The sequence below is a fragment of the Plecotus auritus genome (genome assembly GCF_963455305.1).
Source record: "Plecotus auritus genome assembly, chromosome: 4".
In the NCBI taxonomy this organism is placed as follows: Eukaryota; Metazoa; Chordata; class Mammalia; order Chiroptera; family Vespertilionidae; genus Plecotus; species Plecotus auritus.
This window is the reverse complement of record NC_137775.1, coordinates 115,299,386-115,325,804: the sequence shown is the minus strand read 5'-3', so window position 1 is coordinate 115,325,804 and position 26,419 is coordinate 115,299,386. Positions and strand designations below refer to the sequence as shown.

The window sequence follows — 26,419 nt, the reverse complement described above, 5'->3', positions numbered from 1 at the left end:
GAGACAAACCAAAATAAACTCACAACAATCCAAAATCTATGGGATAGAGCAAAAGCAGTCATAATAGGGAGTTTTTAGCATTACAGGCCTATCTCAAGAAACAAGAAAAAGCTCTAATACTATACAACTAACAGAATTAGAAAAAGAACAAGAAAAGCCCAAAGTAGAAGGAAAGAAATAATAAAGATCAGAGCAGAAATAAATTACATAGAGACTAAAAACCAATACAAAAGATCAGTGAAACCAAGAGCTGTTTTTTTTTTTTTTTAGATTAACAAGATTGATGAACCTTAAGCAAACTCATCAAGAAACAAAGAGAGGACCCAAATGAAATCCGAAATGAAAGATGTGAAGTTACTACTGAAACCACAGAAATACAATGGATTGTAAGAAAGCACTATGCCAACAAGCAGGACAATCTGGACAAATGGACAAATTGCTAGAAAAATACAATCTTCCTAAACGTAATCCAAAAGAATCAGAAAACCTGAATAGGCCAATAAAAAACTGATGAAATTAAAGCAGTAATTAAAAACAAAACAAAAAACATTCCAGCAAACAAAAGCCCTGGTCCAGAGGGCTTCATGGGAGAAATTTACCAAACATTCAAAGAACTAACACCTACCCTCCTCAAATTATTCCAAGAAATCCAAGAGGAAGGAATACTTCCAAGTTATTTTCATGAATCCAGCATTATCCTACTCCCAAAACCAAATAAAGACACTACAAAGAAAGAGAATTACAGGCCAATATCCCTGATGAACCTAGTCCTAGAGGCTAAAATCTCCAACAAAATATTAGCAAATTGGATCCAGAAATATATTTAAAAAGTGGGATTTATCCCAGGGATGCAAGACTGGTACAATATCCACAAACCAAAACATGTGATACATCACACAAACAAACTGAAAGACAAAAATCACGATTGTATTAATTGATGCAGAAAAAGCATTTGACAAAATCCAATACCCATATTTGATAAAAACTTTTAGCAAAGTGGGTATAGAGGGATCATTCCTCAATATAATAAAGGCCATATACGACAAACCTACAGCCAACATCATATTTAATGGGCAAAAACTAAAAGCATTCCCCCAAAGAACAGGAACATGACAGGGATGTCTGCTTTCACCTCTTTCAACATAGTACTGGTAGTCTTAGCCACAGTGATCAGACAAGAAGAACAAGTAAAAGGCATCCAAATTGGAAAGGAGGAAGTAAAACTGTCATTATTTGCAGATGACATGATATTACATAGAAAACCCTAAAGACTCCACACACACAAAAACAAACAAACAAACAAAAAACCTACTAGATTTAATAAATGAATTGGGTAATGTAGCAGGATACAAAATTAACACCCAGATTGGATGGCATTTTTATACACCAATAATGATCACTCAGAAAGAGAAACTAAAAAACAATGCCATTTATCATTCAACAACAACAAAAAAATTAAGATACTTAGGAATACATTTAACCAATGAGGTGAAAGACCTGTTCCCAGAAAATTACAGGACATTTAAAAAAGAGATAGAAGAAAATATAAACAAGTGGAAGAATATACCGTGTTCATGGATTAGAATTAACATCACTAAAATGGTCATACTACCCAAAGCAATCTCTAGATTGAATGCAATCCCTATTGAAATACCAATGACTTATTTCACAGATCTAGAAAAAATATTCCAAATATTCATATGGAACCAAAAAGACCCCAAATAGCCACAGCAATCTTAAGGAAGAAGAACAAAGTTGAAGGGATCACAATACCAGATACCAAATTATACTATAAAGCCACTGTAATCAAAACAGTCTGATACTGGCACAAAAACAGGCATATAAATCAATGGAACAGCAAGAGAATCCAGAAAATGACACAAGCCATTGTGCTCAGTTAGTATTTGACAGTGGAGGAAAAAGCATACAATGGAGTCAAGACAGTCTCTTCAATAAATGGTGTTGGGAGAATTAGACAGGTAAATGCAAAATAATGAAACTAGACCCCCAACTTACACCATACACAAGAATAAACTCAAAATGGATAAAAAACTTAAATATAAGATGTGAAACCATAAAAATCCTAGAAGAAGATGTAGGCAGAAAAATATCAGATATCTCATGCAGAATTTTCACTGCTACATCACCTAGGGCAAGAGAAACAAAGGAAAAAATAAATAAATGGGACTACATCAAAATAAAAAGCTTGTATAGCAAAAGAAACCATTATTAAATTGAAAAGGGAACCTTCTATATGCAAGAACCTATTTGCCAATGATACCTCTGATAAGGGATTAATATCCAAAATACATAAGGTACTCATACAACTCAACAAAAGGAAGACAAACAACCCAATTAAAAAATGGGCAGAGGACCTAAATAGACACTTCTTCAAAGAGGACAAATGGCCAAGAAACATGAAAAAATTCTCCATGTCACTAATTATCAGAGAGATGCAAATTAAAACAAGCTACCACCTTACACCTGCTAGAATGGCCACCATCAATAAGTCAACAAACAAGTGCTGATGAGGGTGTAGAGAAAAAGGAACTCTAGTACACTGCTGATGGGAATGCACACTGGTACAACCACTATGGAAGTGTGGAGTTTCCTCAAAAAATTAAAAATGGTACTCCCTTTTGATCCAGTGATCCCACCTCTAGGAATGTATCCTAAGAATCCCAAAATATCAATCAGAAAGAATATATGCACCCTATGTTCATAGTGTTATTTAAAATTGCTAATATTTAGAAACAGCCCAAGTGCCCATCAGTAGATGAGTGGATAAAAAGCTGTGGTACTTTTACACTGTGGAATACTATGCAACAGTAAAAAAGAAGGATCTCTTACTCTTTGAGACAGCATGAAAGGATTGGGAGAGTATTATGCTAAGTGAAATAAGCCTGTCAGAGAAAAAGAAGTATCACATGATCTCACTTATATCTGGAATCTAAAGAACGAAATAAACTAATGAACAAAATAGATCCAGAGACATTGAAGCATATAACAGACTGGTGTATTTCAGAGGGAATGGGCAGGGGGCAGGAAGAGATTAACCAAAGTACTTATATGCTTATATGTACAGCCAATGGTCAAACAAAAGTGAGGGGAAGGTCTGGGGAGGGGGCAGGAGAGGGTGGAGAGGGTCAACAGGGGAATAAATGGGGACATTTGTAATATTTTTAACAATAAAAATTTTTTAAAAAGAATATGAAGAATAAAGATACAATTATTAAAGTAAAAGAAATTTTATTTTGAATAATATACATATCATTAATTTTATTTATTTTTCATAGTGCATAGTATATGTAAGTATGCAAGGAAAAATAAACATTAGGGATACCTATGGAATGAAGTATATGGGTGAAGAAGACTTTCGATATACAGGCTTAGTAGCATCACAGGACAGTATCCATTAGAAAAAAATAAAAACCATGCACAAATATATTCAAATCATGGTAAGTGCAGTCAGTACAAATTATAGTTTCTTGGGTATAAAAAGTATATATGTTCTTTGGATTGAAAAAATAATTTATAAATATGTGGCATGGATTTTAAGTCCAAGCTGAACATCATCTAAAGTAAAAAGTGTGAATGCCACTTGTGACAATAAAATATTAAAGGCCACATATGGGGGTCACCAGCTTACAAAGAGAATACTAAGAGGTAGGAAAAAATTTTTTTATAAGAAATGCAATGAAGCTACCTCTGCCTAAATTAGAAAACAGTGAATGCATTGGCATTAAAATAACAGCTCCCCAAACTATGTTGCATTTTTATTTCCTCTGTCAAAAGAATTCACTGTGTACACTACAAAGTTAGTGAATATGATGAGGTAATAAATGTAGAGCTTTGGCATTAGGGAAAGTTTATTATTTTTCATTTTACACTAGAGGGAAACAAGAATATAGAACTAGAAATGCTCATCTCTCCATTCAGCACACTACCTTTTAAGTGTTTCAGATATACTGTTTGGCAAAAGGGGAATAGAGATATAAAGATATAAACCCAACCTTCCAACTCAAAGATTTTATATCTAGAAAGCTAAAGAAAGATAACATTCTTTACCGTTTTAAAATTAAATGCTTAAAGTAGGTTTTAAATGTTGAGATGAAAAAAAGGTGAGAGAAAAACAGCAAAGAGAGATACTTAAAATCTTCTGGTTTCCTTTATAGTTTCTTTTTTTTTTTCCATTTATTTTTCTAAATTGCATTTTACAGTAGGAATGCAGACCACTTTGGATAGCTGTGGCTCAATACTGCTTGGTGCTCTCTTCTTAATACATCATCTTCTTACACTCCACTGAACAGAAAACCATCCCTTCCACGGGCATGAACTTCTGCCCAATGAGACACTTGCTGCAGCAGGAGCACAGAAAGCACTCTGTGGATGCATGCCAGCTAAAATTGTTATAGGTCACTCGCTGCACTTCGGGATCAATGGCATTGTGGCATCCTTGACATACCTGTTAAGTTAATGATACAAAAAAAAAAAAAAAAAAAAAGAGATGAGATTGACCTTTCAATTAATCTTTCTAGCCAACAACTGCTAATGGGGTTTATATGCTGAGCACAGTGAGAAATAACAGGTGAAGGCCAAGCAGGTAATTTGATGCTTGCAAAATATCCCCATGGTATTCAAGGCAGATAATCTTGATGTCAAGTTACAAAGCAGTGCATCTGGTTCAAGGGCATTCTATTATAATTGCACATTAGTAATTACAAAAAAGTTTATGATTTTTCCTACAACACCAAATTCTAGGGAGGCTGTGGAGCAACAGGAACTCTGTCATTGCTGGTGAAGTGCAAAATAAGGCCATTAGGCAGTTTCTTAACTAAACATACTTTTATCACACAATCCAATAATCATGTTCTTTCATATTTACCCAAAGAAGTTAATAACTTATGTCTACTCAAAATCCTGCACCTGGATGTTGCCTTACTCATAATTGCCAAAACTTAGAAGCAATCAAGATTTCCTTTATTAGGTGAATGGATAAATGGTGGTATATCCAGACAATGAAATATTCAGTGGTAAAAAGAAACGAGCTATCAAGTCAGAAAGAGACATGGAGGAAAATTAAATGAAAATTATAAAGGGAAAGACGCTCATATGAAAAGGCTACATAGTGTATGATTCCAACTATGATATTCTAGCAAAGGCAAAATTATGGATACAATAAAAAGATGAGTGGTTGTCAGGAGTGGAATGTGTGGTAGGGAGGTGGGAGAGATAAAGAAATAAAAAGTCAGAGCACAGCAAATACTCTTTATGACAGTATAATGATGTGTGTAGGTATATATGTGTGTGTGTGTGTGTGTGTGTGTGTGTATGTGTATATATATATATATATATATATATGTATATATATATATACATATATATATAATTTTATATAAATATGTAAATATTACCATATATAATAAAGAGGTAATATGCAAATTGACCATCACACCCTCACAAGATGGCTGCCTACGACCAGGCCAGCAAGGGGGTTAGTGAGGGACGACCAATCAACTTAACAAGCAGGCTGTGTGGGGTGACCAGGCTATTGGGGGGGGCCATGAGGGGTGACCTTGCTGGCAGGGGGGGGGCAGTTAGGGGCAACCAGGCTGGTGGGGGGGTACAGTTGGGGGTAACCAAGCTGGCAGAGGGGGAAGTTGGGGGCGATTAGGCTGGCGGGGGGGGCAGTGAGGGACGACTAGGCAGGTGGGGGGACAGTTGGGAGCAACCAGGCCGGCAGAGGGGAAGTTGGGGGCGACTAGGCAGGTGGGGGGACAGTTGGGGGCAACCAGGCCAGCAGAGGGGGGCAGTTGGGGGTGACCAGGTTGGCAGGGGGGGCAGTAAAGGGGTGACCAGGCCGGCAGGGGGGGAGGGCAGTTGGAGCGACCAGGCAGGCAGGGAGGGGGCAGTTGGGGGTGACCTGGCTGGCAGGGGGCAGTTAGGGGCGATCAGGCCAGCACACAGAGGCAGTGAGGGTGATCAGGCCAGCAGGGAGGGGCAGTGACCAGGCAGGCAGGCAGGTGAGCTATTCGGAACCAGCGGTCCAGGATTTTGAAAGGGATGTCCGACTGCCGGTTTAGGCCCGATCCCTGGGATCGGGCCTAAACCGGCAGTCGGACATCCCCTGAGGGTTCCTGGATAGGAGAGGGTGCAGGCTGGACTGAGAGGACCCCCCATGCATGAATTTCATGCACAAGGTCTCTAGTCTATATATATAAAAGCCCAGCGACCAGAAAGGCAGAACGATCAGAATGACCGGTGGCTATGACATGTACTGCAGCAGCCAACTAGCCTGATCTGGGCCCTGATTGGGCCCCCCCTCCCGCTGGCCCCACCCCGTCAGCCCCCAACATTCTAGTTGGGGTGGGACCACCTGGCCAGTGGCCCACGGCCCCTCCCCCTGGTCGATCCGGCCCGATGGGCTCCCATCGGAGCGGGCCAGCTGGACCCCACCTGTGCACAAATTCATGCACCAGGCCTCTAGTATAAATACAAATTTACTAGAGGCCCGATGCACGAAATTCATGCACGGGGGTGTGTGTCCCTCAGCCCAGCCTGCACCCTCTCCAATCTGGGACCCCTCAAGGGGTGTCCGACTGCCCGTTTAGGCCTGATTCAAGTAGGATTGGGCCTAAACGGGCAGTCGGACATCCCTCTCACAATCCAGGACTGCTGGCTCCCAACTGCTTGCCTGCCTGCCTTCCTGATTGCCCCTAACCGCTTCTGCCTGCCAGCCTGATCACCCCCTAACCAATCCCCTGCAGGCTTGATCGCCCCTAACTGTCTTCCCTTGCAAGCCTGGTCCCTCCCAACTGCCCTCCCCTGCTGGCCATCTTGTGGCGGCCATCTTGTGTCCAAATGGGGGCAGCCATCTTTGACCACATGGGGGCAGCCAACTTGTGTGTTGGAGTGATGGTCAATTTGCATATTACTCTTTTATTAGATAGGATAGAGGCCTGGTGCACGGGTGGGGGCCGGCTGGTTTGCCCTGAAGGGTGTCCCAGATCAGGGTGGGGGTTCTCTTGGGGCGTGGGGTGGCCTGGGCGAGGGGCCTGTGGTGGTTTGCAGGCTGGCCATGCCCCCCGGTGACCCAAGTGGAGGCCCTAGTATCTGGGGTTTATTTATCTTCTATAATTGAAACTTTCTAGTCTTGAGTGGAGCCAAGCCTCCTGTTTGCTCTGTGGCCACAGCCATTTTTTGGGGGATTTATTTATCTTCTATAATTGAAACTTTGTAGCCTTAAGTGGAGGCCTGGGCTGGCCAGGGTGTGCAGAAAGCTTGGCTTCCTCCATTGACGGGGAAACCCAAGCCTCCTGTTTGCTCCGTGGCCTCAGCCATCTTGGTTGGGTTATTTTGAATACTCACTCCTGATAGGCTGGTGGGCATGGCGGAGTGATGGTTAATTTGCATATCACTCTTTTATTAGGTAGGATATATGTACTAGGTGCCCAGTGCACGAATTTGTGCACCTTGAAAGAAACTGTGGGCTGCGAGGCTGTGGTGGGCAAAGGGGTGGGTCTCGGCCCATCCATGCCCCCGTCCGGCCCCTCCCATTGCAGTTCCCAGTTCCCTGTCTGCCAGAAGCCCTGCTCCCGCTCCCACCACTGCTGCTCCCATCAACTGACTGTGCTTGCCCTGCTTGCACTCACTGACTGTGCGAAGCGATTGAGGCCAGTGCCAGCAGCGGATGCGAGCAGGGCCAGCGCCATCAGTGGGTGTGAGCGGGGTGGTGCCAACAGTGGGTGCGAGAGGCGGCTGCTGGCCCCGACTGTTCCTCAGGAGCAGGGGGAGGTAGAGAAACCCTAAGGGGCAATCGGGGCTGGCAGCTGCTACTCACACCTAAAGATGGTGCCGAGCAATTGTGGCCAGCGCCGGACACAGGTGCAAGCAGCAGCTCCAGTGCCAGCAGTGGGTAAGAGCGGGGCTGGCGCCGGCAGTGGGTGCAAGGGCCCGAGTGACCGCAGTGGGACCAAAGAATTTTCAGTAACCACCAGAGGCTCGCCCCGATGACAGCAACCAGTGACCTGCCTTTGTCTGGCACCCCAGCTCACCTGCTCCACCATCCTGCCGCAGCTGATGCCCGTCATGTTCCGCACTCTGCTGCCTGCTGCCGATGCTCGCCACATTCTGTGTGCACTCCCTGGTGGTCAGCACACGCCATAGCGACCGGTTGTTCTGCCATTTGGTCTATTTGCATATTAGGGTTTTATATATATAGGTATTTATATATAAAGAATTTGTCCATTCTATACATTGTCCAAAACCAAAGAATATACACCAAGAGTGAATCCTAAGGTAAACTGGACTTTGGGTGATTATGATGTGTCAGTGTAGATTCACCCTTGGTAAAAAATGTACTATTCTGGTGAATGATATTGATAATGGACAAGGCTATTCATATGTAGGGATAAAGGGTATATGGCAAGTCTTTTATTTTCCTTTCAACTTTGTTGTAAATCTAAAACTGCTCCCCAAAAAGTCTTAATAAAAGACTTTTCTTCACTCCTTTAGAATTTGAAGTGGTAATTTTATCAGTCTTACCTATGACACAAGATTATTAACACCACTAATTTCTAGATAGTAGTAAATGAAAATCATGTTGAAAGTAATTAAGGACTTAATTAAAAATACAGTGTTTGAGAATAACTAGTTTTCAATAAAAACATAACTTGTAGTTAATTGGCTTCTGTTCTGTCATAAGTCATAATCTATATATATAAAAGGCTAATATGCAAAGTGTCCCCTCAGAAGTTTGACCGGGAGACTGAGAGTTCGATCACTCGCTATGACGTGCACTGACCACCAGGGGGCAGTGTGGAACATGGCAGGCGACCAGCAGCGGCACGCTGAGGGAGCAAGGGAAGGAGGCGGCCGGGAGGCGGGGAACCTGATCGGCCCTGGTCGCCGGCCAGGCCTAGGGACCCTACCCATGCATGAATTTCATGCACTGGGCCTCTAATTTATGTATAAACATATTATAGAATGTTTCTTAAATGCCGTATAGCATTCAGTGTATATGTTACATACAAATATTTATGATATCCACACCCACAAACACACATAACAGACATGATTACCTTCTTTAACTGAATATATATATATAAAGAAAATAAATAACCCTCATTATACCAGAAAGCAAACTACAGTTGAGACCTCCAAAATGCTATATTTTTCATATGCCTTCTTGTTTATGCATATTCTGAATGAGTGTGACTCTATAAAGTTTTGCTTTAAATATTTCATGACAAGTGAAAAAGCCAACAAGATTGTCCAGTATTAAACTTTGGCACTCTGAGAGATGAGGGGTAGGTGGGTTGAGGAGGGTCATCCAGCCTGAGCCTCCTTACTTGACTAGACCTCAAAATGTGGCTGTTCCTCAGTGGGCAAACTGCTTAGGGTGTGAAGTGAGACCTTGTTACAGATACCTATTTCGGGCCTGCAGTATACTTTCCATATTTTTTAGCGCTCCATGACCTTTAATTACAGAAACTGTAGCTGCTTAATTCACACAGTGTCTACCCAGTTTTCCCTGAGAAGCAAGGGAGAGAATCTCTTTGCATAATCAACACAGAATTCCTGAGTATAACAAAAATTAGTGTTTTAATTACAAATACCCTCCTATTTTTAGCTGCACCATGAAAACAATTGCTTTTTATATATTCACTTATAGATTTATAATTCATTTTGAATGTTCTCCTTTGTAGTTTTCTATACTTTATATTAACTTTTCAATATTTTAAAACTTATTTATGTAAAATAGAAGGACTTAACACTCAATTTTTTATTCCCTTGCTTTTATATCATGAACTATCTTTTTTATCTAAGCCTACATTTTTGGATCTTTTTATAATCTTTTAAAACACACACTATTATCTGTAACTTATAAGAGGTAACTACTATTCAACTATACATAAAATTAAATAAACTATTTATGTTAAAACACAACCTATGAACACACTAAATTTGTTTATGGTTTCATAAAATTTAGTTTTATTAATAATTTGATTGCCATGCATCCCAAGGTCTGACACATAATCCTAGGTAAAATGTACTGATCTCTGATTCTTCGTAAACCTGGAAGCAGCCCAGCCCTCACTGAGGGTTGGGGGACTACAGAACCCTGCAGGGAGATGATGTGCTTAAATATTTCAGAGCTCTTATTTCCTTCAAGCCCTCCTACTTCTTTTATTTTATTCATGAACACAAGGTGAAATAGCTCATGGCACTTGCTGTAAGGAGCGCTCTGGCAGCAGGGCCCTGTGAAATGCTGTAGATGTGAATTCAGGGGAAGGCCACTTGATACTGGAATTCCAGAGACCGTGCAGAGACAAGCTCAGTGCATTTCCCATTATCCTCCTTCTAGGTTAGGGTTTTTCCTCAGAAATGCCTTGTGTTGAGCTGAGTTCTTATCTTTAGATTACAGGCAGTCCTCGGACTCGACATATGTCGTTTCGTGGTTACGTCACCGTCTCCCATTTATTTATATATAAAAAAAAAGTTCCATCATTTCGACATATGTACATATGTGCTTTATGTTTTTTATTATTTGTTACCACAAGTAAAGGTCAGGAATTGTTATCTTTCTTTTAAATTTTTTTACTGTTTCACTTCATTACTGCTGTGTATGTGCTCCATGTGAGTGACGCAGGTGCTTATGTAGGTGGGTTCCGACTTATGGCGAAAATCACTTTACATCGTGCCGTAGGAATGGATCTCCAATGTAACCCGAGGACCTACTATAAACATAATTTGTATCTCTCTCCTTTTGTATAAAAAGAAAATTAAAGGATCTAAGTAGATCAATCCCCTACACTAAATAACCTTCTTCAAAATTTTACATCATTTAGCATATTGCATACTTTCTTTGCCACCAGCTGGAATTTGTTTAGGTGGTGATATATTCATTTTGATATTAGGGAAAGGATCATAGTATATCTTACATAAAAGTAAACTTTTAAAATCATATCATATTATAAAGCGAAATTTAGAGAGTATCTCTTTTTAAAAAATCGTATATGTGATTATAATCCTCCACTAAATTGATAAAATGCAATGTAGAGAAGCTTGTAACAGTTAATCAGCTTCATCTATTTAAAGCTTTATTCATAAGTATTTATTATCTATTGTACTCTTCTAGTGTTAGAAATAGAACAGAAAACAGGGCAGACAAAAATCCCTGCCCTCGTAGAGTTTGCATTGTAGTCCTTGAGACCAAGGTCACTCACCCTACAATAAAATACACATTATGACATCCCTCTTCTGTAGAGAAACTTGCAACTCTATTCAGAAAAGCAGTTTTTTGGCTAAATTATGTATCAGGCCACATGATGATTCAGCATCTTTACCCCAGGTATAAGGAGGGTCCATGTTGACCTCAAAACAAATGAAAATCTCAGAGCGCAAGTCAGTTACTTAAATGTTTCCTAGGTACAGACAATGAGGATATGGAAATAAAAAGGCAAGCTCTATGTTCCAACTACTTATAGTCTAGTGGAGGAGACAGATGAGTTACATGTGCAAGCACACACATGTGTGCAAGCACACACAGGGACTCAGGGGAACAGAGAGGTAGCCAGCCTAGTCAGAGACAAAGGGGTGGGACTTGCGGTAGGGAATTAGGAAAAGTGTTCTGAAATATGTTAAGGCTAAACTGAGTCTGGAGGAAAGTGCTGGCATAGTCAGGTAAAACAGTAATAGGAGGGTATATCAGACAAAGGAATAAGTGAGCAGAAGATAAAGAACAGTGTATAAGCTAGGAAATACTGGTAACTTATAGAAATGTATGATTTGGATTGGATAACTAGTAGAAGCAGCTATATAGGCAAGAAGAGACTGGTGCATCTGTTAAGCAAATGCTTAAGGAACAGATATGTTATTTTGAAAGATTACCTTCCATCATTATGGAAGGTGGCTTTGAATAAGATCAAGAGTGAATGTGGGAAACCAAACTTGAGACCACTGCAATAATCCAAACAACAAAAAATAAAGGTCTGAAGTAGAGTAGCTGTAAATGTAAGGTTCTGAGATATGTTGATGAGGCAAAATTGATAAAAAATAATTAATTATATCTGGGGACAATGGATAAGAGTTGAAAATTGGCATTGACACCGAAACTTGTTACCTTATTTTCATAGTATCACACTCCTAGAACTATATAAATATGTCATTTTATTTCTTAATGAGGAGTCTCCACTACTTGATAGCTCAGGAGTATCTTTAATGAGTATGTATTTTTCTGCATATAAAAAGATGTCTATTCTTTTCATATCCCCTGGCTTATTTACCATATGCGGTCAACCTGTTATTTACTAAATTATCTCTTGGCCATCATGCAATAGCAGCTCTGTGTACATAGGGAAGATCCAAGAAAAAAAAAAAATACTCTCATATTAAATACTTGAGTGTTTGGTCCATTCAAATAAATCATTTAGATTTATTTAGTGCAACCCAATAGTACATAGTAAATCATTTAGATTTAACAAATCCAAACCAAAACTTGCAGGCCAAATTTTGTTATACTAAATTAATTCCATGAGCATTTAAAAAAGGTGCACTGCCTGGCTGGTGTGGTTCAGTGGTTGAGCGTCAACCCATGAACCAAGAGGTCTCTGGTTCGATTCTGGTCAGGGTACATGCCTGGGTTTTGGGCTCAATCCCCAGTAGGGGACGTGCAGGAGGCAGCTAATTGATGTCTCCCTCTCATTGATGTTTCTATCTCTCTATCCTTCTCCCTTCCTCCTCTCTCTCTAAAAAAAAATAAAAACATATTTTAAATAAATAAATAATAAATAAATAAATAAATAAATAAATAAATAAATAAATAAATAAAAGCTCTGTACAGGCTCCAAACAGCAAAAACAAAGCTCTGGTGGATGGTCTAGTAACATGAACAGAAACCACAAATAACTAAAACAAATCTAAAGAATATGAACAGCCCCCCAGAAATCTTAATTTAAATGGAATCTGATCTGCATGATCAGAATCAATCAATCCCACTCTCATTAAGAAACTGTTTTTAAAATGGGAATTTGATTATCAAGTAGCATTTAGGATGCACAGATAGAAATCTTGAGGTGGCCCACAGTGAACACACATATTGTTTTTGCATTATCCGGATTTTAACACCCGAGGTAGGAATTACGTTTCGTATTTGAAGTAGTACTTTCTATTTCTCACTTCTAGGAGGCTTAAATAAAGGCATAAAGTCAAGCGATAAAGCAGGTACCCCTAGCATGCTTCTTACCACAGCATGGTTCTTCACATAGCAAGGCTTGCACACGGGTTTGTCGTTGACCATCACGTATATTTCCCCGGCGAGGATGTTGTCACAGTCAAAGCAGCAGAAGTGTTTCAGATGCCAATTTTGGTTTTCTGCCTGGGTATACTCATTGCTAAATATCAGCTGGGAAGAGGATGAAAATAAGATAAATCGTGTATTTTTGCTACAAATAACAAAGCTAGGCTCTTTAGACAATAAGGGATTTAGATCCACAAGTACATCAACTTACTTTCTTGTCTGAAAATAACCTAAAACTTGAACTTAGGTCATTAGTTTAGTCCAAATCAATTTTTTACGTTTCTGGACAACCTTTCCTTAGTCAACACAACACAGCACACAGAATGATTGAAATTAAAGTTTTTCATTCAACTTCTTTGGATGTAAATAAAGCAACTGATGCCTGGCTAATTTATGTTGCTTTCTCACTAAGGCAACTGGTGGTCCATGGATTATTGGTGGTCCGTGAGGTCCGAAAGGTTGGCGACCGCTGCACTAAGGGGAGCCTTATGATGGTAAGGGGACCATATGGGGGTACAAAATGAGGCTGCATGCAAGTGGCCCCAGAGAACTTACCTCATCACAGCCAGCACATCGGGGTTTCTCACTGTCACAGTAATGTCTGCCACAGTATAGCTTCCCATTCTTCCAGAAATAAATCATGTCGACCAGGAGTTCATGGCAGGTACTGCAGACAAAACAAGCTGGGTGCCACAGTTTATCGTAACCAGCTCTCTCAGCATAGATGGCTGGGTCACCTTCCTTCATACTCAGTTTGCAGCAGTAGCAGGACTGAAAGGGAATCCATCCAAAACAATCTAGTCATCACACAACTGGCATTTCTCATCATCAGCTTTAGTAAAAATTCAGAGACACCACTTTAAAGAGAAATAATTTCTACTGAAATTATAGTTTGTTCATGTAGACATAAGGTGAAACAATCCTTGACTTTCTCAAGGCTGTTCAAACCTAATTCTTGCACCATGTGTGTAATGTTTCCTGAATTAAAGCACTTATGGAAAAAGGCTAATAGTAATTTTCACCTAAATTTATTTCATTTTTCCATCATCATTTATCCTCTCTGTGCCCTCTTTCACCTCCACCCATGCCCTTCCACCCTGCAGGGGGCTGTTGGGAGTGAGAAAAACGAGCAAAAAAGAAAATTTTCACCTAAATTTTGAGTGGGTCTCTAAAAAATTATTACCTTAGAGCTTATTAGTACTTTTTAAAAAGAATTTTTTTTTTTTTTTTATAAAACTAAGTCTTATTTGTTGAGGTGCTAATAGAATCTATGAGAAATATATTACATTAAGTTTAGTTCTCGGATGGACCTGGAGAGCATTACGCTAAGCAAAATAAGCCAGTCAGAGAAGGATAAATATCACATGATCTCACTCATTTGTGGAATATAACGAACAACGTAAACTGATGAACAAAAATAGATCCAGAGACATAGAAACATCGAACAGACCATCAAACCTCAGAGGGAAGGCAGGGGAGGGGAGAAGAAGGGTGTGAGCCGCCAGGGAGATCAACCAAAGGACTTGTATGCATGCATAACTAATGGACATATGAGCATAACCAATGGACACAAGACAGTACGGGGGTGATGACATGTGCTGGGGGGTGGGAGCAGCCAGGGAGAGGTCAATGGGGGGAAAAGCAGACATATGTAATACTTTCAACAACAAATAATTTAAATTTTTAAAAAAAGTTTTTGTACATCTGTATCACAATTTTCTTCAAGCCATAAAAAAGACTTCAATTTCCCTCTTTAGGAGAGATTTTAAAAACTGTGATTGAATATATATCCACATAAATTTAAGTTTTAATTTTAGGTGCAATGTAGCAAGCAAAACTTAATTAATCTAATCATATATATTAATCTTATTTATGGGAATAAATAATTAACACCAAAATTATGTTTAGAAATAGATTCTAGATTAGCATGCTGTATTCCAGCTTGATACCAATGCTAACTACTGTGTTTACCTAAAACTCACAATTATTGTTGGCAATAGTCAGAAAACTTGGCTCTAGACCAGTGGTTCCCAATGTGGGGCACTCACCCAACAGGGTGGCAATTTTTTTTAAGGGGGGTCAATTCGAGAATGAGTTATTAACAGTGAATTTTTTGCATTTCTTATGGTTCTAGGGACCTCATATAAAGTATATAAATATATAGTGACATATTTATGCATTTCAGTTCTCTATTATATGTTTTGAAACTTTATTTGCTATTTTTTCATATCACTTCACATTATTATTATTTTTTTTAACAATTTCTTAATGCTTTCTTCCTCAGTACTTCAACTGTCCTTTCGTTCTTTTATTTTTCTCTTTCATGGATGCCATGTTCTTTGGAAGCTTGTTTAGACCTAGTTAATGGCCTTTTAGGCTTCCTCCATGTGAATAGGAGTTCACTTTTTGAATAGTAAGAATTATATGTCATGAAGGTTGAGGGGGCATCAGGATTTTAGAGATGCTTAGGTGGGGCATGGCCCAAAAAGGTTGGGAACCACTGCTCTAGACAGAGGTTTCAAACATGATGATTCTTTAAAATCAGCATAAACTAAATTTTAATTCAATTTATTTCCCTCACTTACTCCCTTTTGGAAACAGAGGAGTGGTCTCCAAAAAGGTTCAAAGAAAGAGAAAGAACCTGTAAAATATACCAACTGGACCAATGATGTGACCACTGTACTCACATACTGAGTTCTTCTGTGTTCTGCCGATTTGTCCTCCATGGTCCCCACTGATGCCATGGTGCTTCTGCCTCCGCCAGGGATGTACATTCTGTTGGAGTCTTGAGCATCCATTTCACGGGGAAGTTTGACATCTCCTACTCCCAGAGCCTCGCTCTTGTATTTCTTCACAAACTGCTCCATCTCCTTTACCTCTTTGGGAGACAACTCATGGCACTTTGAAGGGTCCTGGTCATGTGCAGGGAGCTGCTTTGCCAGCTGCTTCTTCCGGTACTGTGCCCCCTCTGAGCCCGCCACTGGCTGCTTCTCCTTGGGCAGCATCTGCATGTACTGCCTGGCCTGAACCACAAGGAGACCAGTGTTAACTAGGAGATGACTTGGCCATTAGGACGGCAATATTATTTTACAGACACATCAGAAGCAAGTTACTTAACGAAGAAGTTGGTTTTATCTATTACCAACAAATTATCTTCATCATATAAATATCTTGAGATATTAGCATATTGAAAAGTGATATACAGAATAGATTTAATTCAATAAAAATTAACACATTTTTCTTCAAAAAAATTAAGATTTTTGCCCTAGCTGGTTTTGATCAGTGGATAGAGCATCTGCCTGTGGACTGAAGGGTCCCAGGTTCGATCTGGTCAAGGGCACATGCCCGGGTTGCAGGCTCAATACCCAGTGGGGGGCAGTGTAGGAGGCAGCCAATCAATGATTCTCTCTCATCACTGAAGTTGATTAGGTCACTAAAGGAACTGCCCTAAATAAGTAGTTCGGGAAGCTTAATAAAGAGACTCTCCCCACCCCCCTACCCCGCCCCCCACTTATTTACCAATGCCTGATTCTGAACAGGAGGAGCCCATTCATAGGTAACTGTATTGATGGAGACATTCTTCTTGGCAGCAACTGGATTGGTCAGTATCATAACATTGCGTTTATACATGGGAATTCCATCTGATTTTAGCTTTGCAATCAGGGTGGTATACTTGGTGTCTTCAAAAAGTTTCCCCACTTTTCGATCCTCTTCATTGCTCAATAGGACATCATGTTCTTCTTCACCACACTTGCAGTTACGACATATTTTTCTATGATTTTGGAGAAAAGTAGGCAATGACTAATTCTACAAAATCAATTATAATTATATGCATACACGTATAATTCATAAAATACTTTTACATATATTCCATTTTATAGTACTCAAGGGAAAATCTTTTGTTTTTGTCGGGGAAATACTAAGTAGCTATCCATAAATTTAAATAAGGAAACATAAAAATTTACCTTCACTTTACAAGACCTTAAAAAAGTTAGTTTTTTATTTTAAAATACATGCCCAAGGGGCCATTCTGAGAGTAACACCACCTGGTATTCTTCATTCTCATAAATAAATAAATAAATAAATCCAGCAGAAAAGTATCACAGCAAGAATTTTCTTTTCTTTTCTTTTCTTTTTTAAATAATCACATTTCATAGCCATTACTCAAGTTTTTCTTTAAAAGGAGAAATAGAGAGATTGATATAACTTTTCTCATCAAGGACTATAACTCTAGATTTAGGTTTATCTTTTCTGACCAATTTCCTTTCCCATTTTCCATTTCTTTCCTCCTTTCTCTGCCCTCTTCTTTTATTTCTTCAAACACTTAGTGATCACTTACCATGTGCTCCATTATGTATATAAAGAGATACATGAACGTTTCTGCTTTCTTACACTGCCAGCTCCCCCAATCTGGTCTAGTACATAATTACTCATTCATTCATGCAACATATATGAGTGTCTGTATACCAAGCAATGTACTTGATACTAGGACATAATGGTGAGGTGGCCATGAGATTACACAGGGACTTGTAGGACACCTTTAGGGATCCGGCCTTCATTGTAAGAGCATTCAGGAGGTACTATAGGCTTTTAGGTAACAGAATTACATGATTGGATCTATCATTTAAAAAAACTGTAATACCTGCCCTGTGGAGGGAAGATGAGGGATACACATAATTGGAAGTAGGGAGACCAATTAACATGTCAATGGTTTTAAAGAACAAATCAAAGAACAAATTTAAGATCTCCTTGAATGTAAACTTGACCACACATTGTGGTTGATTTGGATGTAGTGATGGTGAAGGGAAGGCCTGGCTTATCAAAAAGGGATGGGGTCATAAAATGAATACAGGTTTCTGGAATGAGTAAATTGGTAGAACAAATGTAATTTATTAAGAAAGTAAATACAAACAAACAGATCTGAGGTATGGGGAGAAAGGTTGATGAGAGAACTCCACAACTGAATTACTGTTAATTTTGAAATATCTATGAGACTGGGTAAAGATCTCAAGTACATTGTAGGATATACAGATCTAGTGTTAAAACTGTGGCCTGTTAAAATATATAAACTCAAGAGCCAGGGAATGATGAATATGCATCATGAGTTGAATCCGGGGAAGGAGTGGAGGAAAAAAGGTGAAGATTCAGGAAAGAATCTGGCAGAAGAGCAGATCTGGAAAATGTGACAGAGAAAACTGGAAATAGAGAGACTGTGGTGCTAAAAACAAACCAAAATCCAAGGCAATGATAGCATGTAAATCAGGGGGCATATGAGAGTTTTAAGAAACATTCTAATATCCTTACATTGTCAGGAAAATATTAAAGATATAAATTAACATTAGATGTTAAGTATGCATGTTAAAAATATCTAGATAACTAAAGAGAGAAGTATTGCATATAGTTTCTAAACTAACAGAAAAAATGGAATCTCTCTCTCTCTCTCTATATATATATATAAAACACTATTCTGCAAATAGACCGAACGGTGGAACAACTGAACAGTGTTATGACACGTGCTGACTACCAGGGGGCATGTGCGGAACATGGCAGGCGTCGGCAGCAGGCAGCAGAGCGTGGAACATGGGGAGCGTCGACTGCGGCAGGATGGTGGAGCAGGTGAACGGGGGCGCCAGACCAAGGTGGGGCACTGGTCGCTGTCATCAGGGCAAGCCTCTGGTGGTTACTGAAAATTCTTTGCTCCTGCATGCCGTGGTCCCGCCTGGTGCTCATACCTGCTGCCGACGCCAGCCCCGCTTGCACCCGCTGCTGGCACCTGGTGCCGGTCCTGATCGCTTGGCGCCATCAGCGGGTTGGAGCAGCGGCTGCCGGCCCCGATTGCCCCTGAGGATTTCTTCACCTCCTCCTGCTCCTGAGAGGTGATCGGGGCAGCAGCCACTGCTCGCACCTGCTGCTGGTGCCAGCCCCAATCACTCTGCCCCATCAGCGGGTGTGAACGGGGCCGGCACCATCAGTGCATGGGAGCATTGGTGGTGGGAGCAGGGCTGCTGGCAGACAGGGGGCCAGGGGGCTGTGGCGAGAGGGGCCGGGCGGGGATGTGGAGGATGGGCCGAGACCCACCCCTGTGTCCACCACGGCCCACAGTTCCTTTCAAGGTGCACAAATTTGTGCACTGGGCCCCTAGTGAAAATATAAAATGCATTAGTCAAACAGAAGGCAACAAGAAAAAAGAAACAGGAGATTAGGACATGTAGAAAGCAATAATTAAAATGGCTGGTATAATACAAATATATCAAAAGTAACAATAAATGGACTCAATTCTACAGTTAAAAGCCAATGGTTTTCATTGGATAATACAACAAAATCCAACTATATACTATTGTAAAAGACAGTTAAAACTTAAGGACAGAGAAAGAATGAAAGTATAAAGATCCAAAAAGATAGTACAGGCAAATACCAGCAAAATTAAGTTCGATACCTCTATTAATATAATACAAATTGGGCTTTAATGCTTTTTCCTTTTTAAGATTTTTAAAATTGACTTTTAGAGCAACAGGAAGGGAGAAAGAGATTGACGTGAGAGTTGAGGGGGAAACATCAATTGGTTGCCTGCAGCATGCCCCCTACAGCGTGTGGAGCCCACAACCCAGGCACCTGCCCTGACCCGGAATCAAACTGGCAACCTTTCAGTGCATGGGACAATGCCCAACCAACTTAGGGACACCAGCCAGGGCTGTTTTTTCCTTTAATGAGTATTAACTCACTACACAGTGACAAAAGTTTAAAAACACCTCTATGATGTAACCTTCTGAACTTAATAGTAACCTAATAACCTATCTACAAAATATATGCAAAAATAAAGAACTCTAAGAAACAAATGGACAAACCCATCATATAGGGAAACTAACAAAATTAGAAATAAAGATTTGAATCAGACAATAAGCTTTATCTAGAAGACACATAAAAAATACCATAAACAGTGGCTGGAGAATACACATTCTTTTTTAGGCATTTGAAATACTGGGAAAAACTGAACATAGAGCAAGTCTCAAGAAATGCCAAGGACTGATCATCAACCACAGTATCCGAACAGAATGCAATTATGTTAAAAATCAACAACAATAAAACAACTAGAAAATACTTCTTACAAAAAAAAAAAAACAAAAAAACCACAAAACAAACCTCAGTGTTAAAACAATCACAATAGAAATTAAAACAAAAATATTTTCAGAAAAAAAGAAAACTTTCTTCTTGAAACTTGTAGAACACATCTAAAGGAATACTTAGGGGGAAATAAATAGCTTAAATGCTTAAATTAGAAAGAAAAAAGATTAATAAGCCAAGTGTTCCATTCAAGAAGTTAGAAAAATGCAAAGTAAGCCTAAAACAGAAAGGAAATAAAGATAATAGCAGAAACTAATAAAAGTAAATGCAGAAAAAGCCTTCAATAACATATTCCAACATCTTTTCTGATTACAATTTGTTTATTAATTTTAGCTATTGTAGAGAACTGGAAATAATTTTAGAAAGGGCTTCTGGGAAAAACAACAACCCAAAAAAACTCAGCATACATCATACTTAGTACATTCATTTTAGGACCTGAAGCAAGAAAACAACCTTGCTATCACTACTTCATTCATATTGCCCTGTGGGTATTAATCAGAGCAAACAAGAACAATTGAAGAAATGGAAATTATAAGGAGTCATCAAAAAGAAAGAAACTATTGTTATTCATAGATGTTGTGACTAATCATATAAAATGCAATGCATTAGAATCAATAAGAATTTATAATGAACAACATAAAGTGATGAACAAAAACAGATCCAGAGACAGAGAGGCATCCATCAGACTGTCAAACCTCAGAGGGAAGGTCGGGGAGGGTGGGGGTAAGAGGGAAAAGATCAACCAAAGGTATGCATGCATACAAGCCTAACCAATGGACACAGACACCAAGGGGGTGAGGGCATGAGTGTGGGGGGGGGGGGGGAACGATGGGGGGGATAAGGACACATATGTATTACCTTAATCAATAAAGAAAAAAAATAAATTAAAAAAAATAATTTAATAAGTTTTCTGGATTTGAAGTTAATATAAGTAATTGGACTTCTCTACATCAGGAAGTTAGAAGAAACCAACAAAAGCTCTTAAATGAATTTCTTTGCCAAATAAATTATTAAATAATTACAGATTTTTATGTTCTGAGTTTTCTTGAGGTGAGTTTTACAAACTGAAGATATTAGATCTGACCTGTACAGTTCCAGAAAGTGAAAAACTGAAGCAGAGAAAGACAGAGACAGCAATGGAGAAGTATAAAGGGTGGAGAAGTATAAACTACTTTCTCTGAACACACACTAGTCAGAAATGTTTATTTGGCAAGAATCTGCTGAAGAGTTTGCATATTCTGATTAAAGACTCTTACATCTGGTTATCTCATACTCCCATCTAGTGGAAAGGAACATACTATTCTACTACAGGATGTTGTCTTCATTCTTGTTCTTTGGTTAACAAAAACAATATAATTAAGCATAAAACTGTCACACTGCTTTTGGATCAAGTGTAAAATCACACCTTTCTGAGGCAAAGGAGGTGGGTGGGAATTCAGTTCTGAATATAGATAATGAGGTTCATATATGGCTGTGAATTATGGCATACATCCTAGTAATTAGCAAGTGATTGACTAAAGAAGTAATAATGTCACAAGGATATGTGATGAATACTAGGCTTCTACAGCTATATAACATGTGCACCACAAAACAAGGGGAGTTAGATTTTTAGAAACTGCAAGATAAATAGTAAAAGAGTAAGTGAAATAAAGCCTGCTGACTTCTAAAGCATGAACTATAACAAACAGTAGCATGGATAAATAAATTACATTTACTATGGAAGTGTTATATATATAAAGGCATATTAACCAATGATATCAGAGCCACCTGTATACTTTTTCTTACTTTCTGTCTTGGCTATTATTGGAAGATTCACATTTTGAGGAAATCTGTTTTCTCTACTGACCCCTTAACCCACCCCATATACCTTTATTAAGCAAGTAAAAATCAGGTTAAAACAGTACACCAATAGCAGCAAGAATGAGGGAAAAGAAGTAGCTAAAAAAGTCATAATGTGCTCAATTATCAGTTTTCTGAGTGGGGGAAAAACCTATCATTGATTAATTAGAATATTTAAAGTCACAAATATATAACAAGGCTCATCTGCATCCTTGCTCCAACAGGTGCAAGGTGACCTGTACTAACAGACCACTTGGCAGGAATGTGACTTAAGATGGAATGGCTCTTTCAGCTGGAGTTGTCATCACTGAAACAGTTGCAATGACTACATACCTTCCAAACACTTACACTGCGTTTCATTTATGCAATAAAAAGGGACGGCTACAAAACACCACACAAAAAGAAATCTATAAAATGTGGGCCAGGGCCTAAGAGCTATCCATTGTGGAAACCTGTGCTCTTTACTAAACCAGTTTTTAAAAATTGTTTTAAATCCTTTGCAGCAGTGCTTTATATTTTAACCTCCCATATTTAAATTAGGAAAATTTATTTTTTAGAAATATGTTTTAAGAACTTTTAAAGTCATTTGGTAGATATCTGAAAAACTTCCTATATAATAAAAGGCTAATATGCAAATCAACCGAACGGCAGAATGACCAGTCGCTATGATGCGCACTGACCACCAGGGAACAGATGACCACCAGGGAACATATGACCACCCCCTGGTGGTCAGTGCACTCCCACAAGGGGAGCACTGCTCAGCCAGAAGCCCTGAGCTGGGCTCACGGCTGGCGAGCGCAGCGGCAGTGGTGGGAACCTCTCCTGCCTCTGCGGCAGTGCTAAGGATGTCTGACCGCCGGCTTAGGCCCATGGGGAGCAGACCTAAGCTGTCAGTAGGACATACCCTGAGGGCTTCTGGACTGCAAGAGGGCACAGGCCAGACTGAGGTACTCCCCGCCTGCAAGTGCATGAATTTTGTGCACCGTGTCTCTAGTATTAAAAGGAAAACATTACTAAGGAATTGGGGAAGAAAAGGATACTGGTATCTTGTTATCCAAAAGAAGGCATGAGAATGAGTGGAGCATTTATCTCATTTAATTTCAGTCTGTAACCCAGATTCCATCCTTCTTAAGAAAATGAAGGAATTTTAAAAAATGGTTTTATGCAAAATGAAAACAAAAACAGGACATGGGTAAGCACAGTACCTATCTGGTAGGGGCTACGTTTGTAAGTTAGTATAGTATCTTTCCTCAAATGAGTCCTAAATAAGTCTTGATGATATATGTACACTTAGAATACTTTGTGCTTATTATATTCATTTGAGTTATACTAATTGCTAGCAGTTATTTCAGGAGCATATAAATCAATTCCCATACTCAAGTGCAATTGCCAAATCTCTACATCTTCTAAACTGTTCTGTAGAGTAATTCTCCCCAAACTCTCCATGGGATGGTAATTATACGGGGTGGAAAAGGGGGTAAGGAATGTCAGAATTTAGTTTAAAACAGCCATTTTTATGACTTTTAAAAAATGCAAAGGAAGACTGGTAGACTGGGAAACTCTAAGGTGTTGGGAGAGGAGGATTATTTGTACTAAAAAGCTCATTGTACAAAAAAGTTTAGCATGTTAACGAATACACATACAAAGATTTAATATGCATGACAAATCAAAACTTCATATTCACAATTTTACATTACAACTTCAGTGTTCTTTCATTAAATCCTAGACAGTACCAAATTTTACCAAAAGCATTGCCTCAAAAACACACACATAGATTTCCAATTTCAAGCTGAAGGCATTCAAACTATCTCTCATCCTCTGAAAAGAGAAATATTTTTATGTCTCTATTTGTAAAAATTATTTTCCCAAGGCAAGTAGTAGCAACTGGAGTGCTCTAACAAGTTGCCAGCATTCACAGTGATTTAGAGGCATGGCCAAGGCACTGCTACAAACCCTAATTTTAAAAGGGTTGGAAGATGCCCTTTTATAACAGGGATATACATATATGGACTTAAGTGTGGGCCTCTGTTATAGAATTCAACACAGGCATGAGTCCATTTATGGTGGGAAATTTTTAGTTTCAGCCAGCTCTACACCAATCAGACATTCTCTCAACTGATCTATGGCTCCAATAATATTGCTATACTTTCAATATAAAATAATTGGCTATAAACTTCTTAAAATCTTGGATTTATGTCTTACATTTCATACATATTTGTTATCTCTAAATATTACTTGAAAGTGTAATAGTTAAATATTAGTCAGTAAGTGTCAGGCATCCTTAATCTTTTATTCTCCTCTAGTCTTGTAATCATTGGCACACTGAAGACTGACGAAGGGGAGAGCTCATAGTTAAAGGATCCCATTGTCCACTAAGATGTCTATATCACAAAAATACCACACTTTAGAGAAGATAGCCTAATGCTGTTTGATGTTCACTGGTCATGACAGTGTAAGCCTGGGCTCTAGTTTCTGCTCTGCCATGTAGAAAGGTGGTGGTGATAAGGAAGGTTTTGGCAAGCTTTGGATCCAAACTCCAGCCATCTTTAAACTATGTCATTGGTAGGTTATTTGACTTTCCTAAGTCTTTGACTTTTCATATATAAAACTAGAGGCCCAGTGCAGGAAAATTCATGCACTGGAGAGGGTGATCCTTCAGTCCTGCCTGCCCCCTCTCACAGTCTGCGAGCCCTCAGGGGCAGGAGGCAACCCAGTGATCAGGGGAAGGTGATGCCCCATCAAAACTCTGCTGCTGCCACTGCCGGCAGCACAAGCCTTGGCTGGCCCTGGTTACCTGAGCCTCAGGCAGCCCTGGGCAGCTGGGCAGCTGCCATCCGAGGCTTGCCTGCACCTCGGGCTGGCCCTGGGCGGCTGGGGGGCTGAGGGGACTGGGGGACTCCAGAGGCAGGCGCACGGCGGGGGCGGACCCAGCCTTGCTGTGCGCCTGAGGGGACTGGGCATCGACATCTTGTGGCTGTGGGCACCGCCATCTTTGAGGGCATGGCAGTCAATTAGCATATTCCCTCCTTATTGGCTGTGGGCGCCGTCATCTTTGAGGGCGAGGCAGTCAATTAGCATATTCCCTCCTTATTGGCTGTGGGCGCTGCCATCTTTTGTGACGGTGTGAGGGTCAATAGCATATTCCCTCTTTATTAGATAGGATGGGAAAACTACCACTTATCTCAAAGGTACAACCAGGTACATAAAATGTTGTGATAAGGAGAATTTTAAGATGGTTCCTATCACCTTTACTCCCAGTGTTACTTTCATGATCGTGTAACTTTACATGGCAGAAGGGAAATTATCCAAATTTTCCTAATCTAATCACATGAACCCTTAACAAGTGCTGAGTTTTCTCTGGCTGAGAACAGAAGAGGAAGGAGGAGAGATATGAGGTGCAGAAAGGATTCTAAGCACTGTTGTCGGCTTTGAAGATGGAGGTGGCTCTGTGTGAATATGAGCAGCTTCTGAAAGCTGAGAGCAGCCCCTGGCTGACAGCCAGCAAGAAAACTGGGACTTGGCCTATGACTTCAAAGAAATGAATTCTACCAACATCAGGAATGAGTCTGGAAGCAGATTGTTTCCCCAGGGTCTCCAAATAAGAGCCCAAACTGGCCAAGATTTCACCCTTTTGAGGCCCTAAGCAGAGAATCCAGATAAGCCTGCCCAGACTTCTGACCTAATGCATAAACGGATATTGAGTCTATTAATAGGTATTGTTTTAACTTGTGCCTCCCACCAAAAAATCTTATGTTGAAGCCCTAACCCCCAATGTGAATATATTTGGAGAGCTTTCAGGAGATAAAGTTATATGAGGCCATAAGAGTAGGGCTTTAATTTAATAGGACTTAAACAAGAGGAAGAGAGGAAGAGAGGAGAGAGAGAGAGAGAGAGAGAGAGAGAGAGAGAGAGAGAGAGAGAGAGAGAGAGAAAGAAAGAGAGAGAGAGATATCTTTCCATGTACACTCACTGAGGAGGAAAGGCCATGTAAGGACCGGCAAGATGGTGGCCGTCTACAGACCAGGAAGAGGCTCCTCACCAAAACCCAACCATGCTGGCATCCTGATCTTAGACTACTAGCCTCCAGAATTATAAGGAAGTAAATTTCTGTTGTTTAAGTCACACAGTCTATTGTACTTTGTTATTGAAGCCTGACAG

The 26,419-nt window shown here is 39.8% G+C and overlaps 1 protein-coding gene across 1 annotated transcript in view; it reads right to left on the bottom strand.

Moving 5' to 3' along the window:
• Positions 1 to 2,997: 2,997 nt before the first annotated feature.
• TES (testin LIM domain protein) overlaps positions 2,998 to 26,419 on the bottom strand; it is a 48,371-nt gene continuing 24,949 nt past the window's right edge. Inside the window, exons 3-7 of the mRNA XM_080664109.1 lie at positions 16,820 to 17,072; positions 15,988 to 16,323; positions 13,856 to 14,071; positions 13,247 to 13,405; positions 2,998 to 4,465 (exon numbers count right to left, since the gene is read on the bottom strand). Coding sequence (XP_080520235.1) covers positions 4,277 to 4,465; positions 13,247 to 13,405; positions 13,856 to 14,071; positions 15,988 to 16,323; positions 16,820 to 17,072 — 1,153 coding nt within the window. The 3' untranslated portion in view covers positions 2,998 to 4,276. The remainder of the gene's footprint in view (positions 4,466 to 13,246; positions 13,406 to 13,855; positions 14,072 to 15,987; positions 16,324 to 16,819; positions 17,073 to 26,419) is intronic.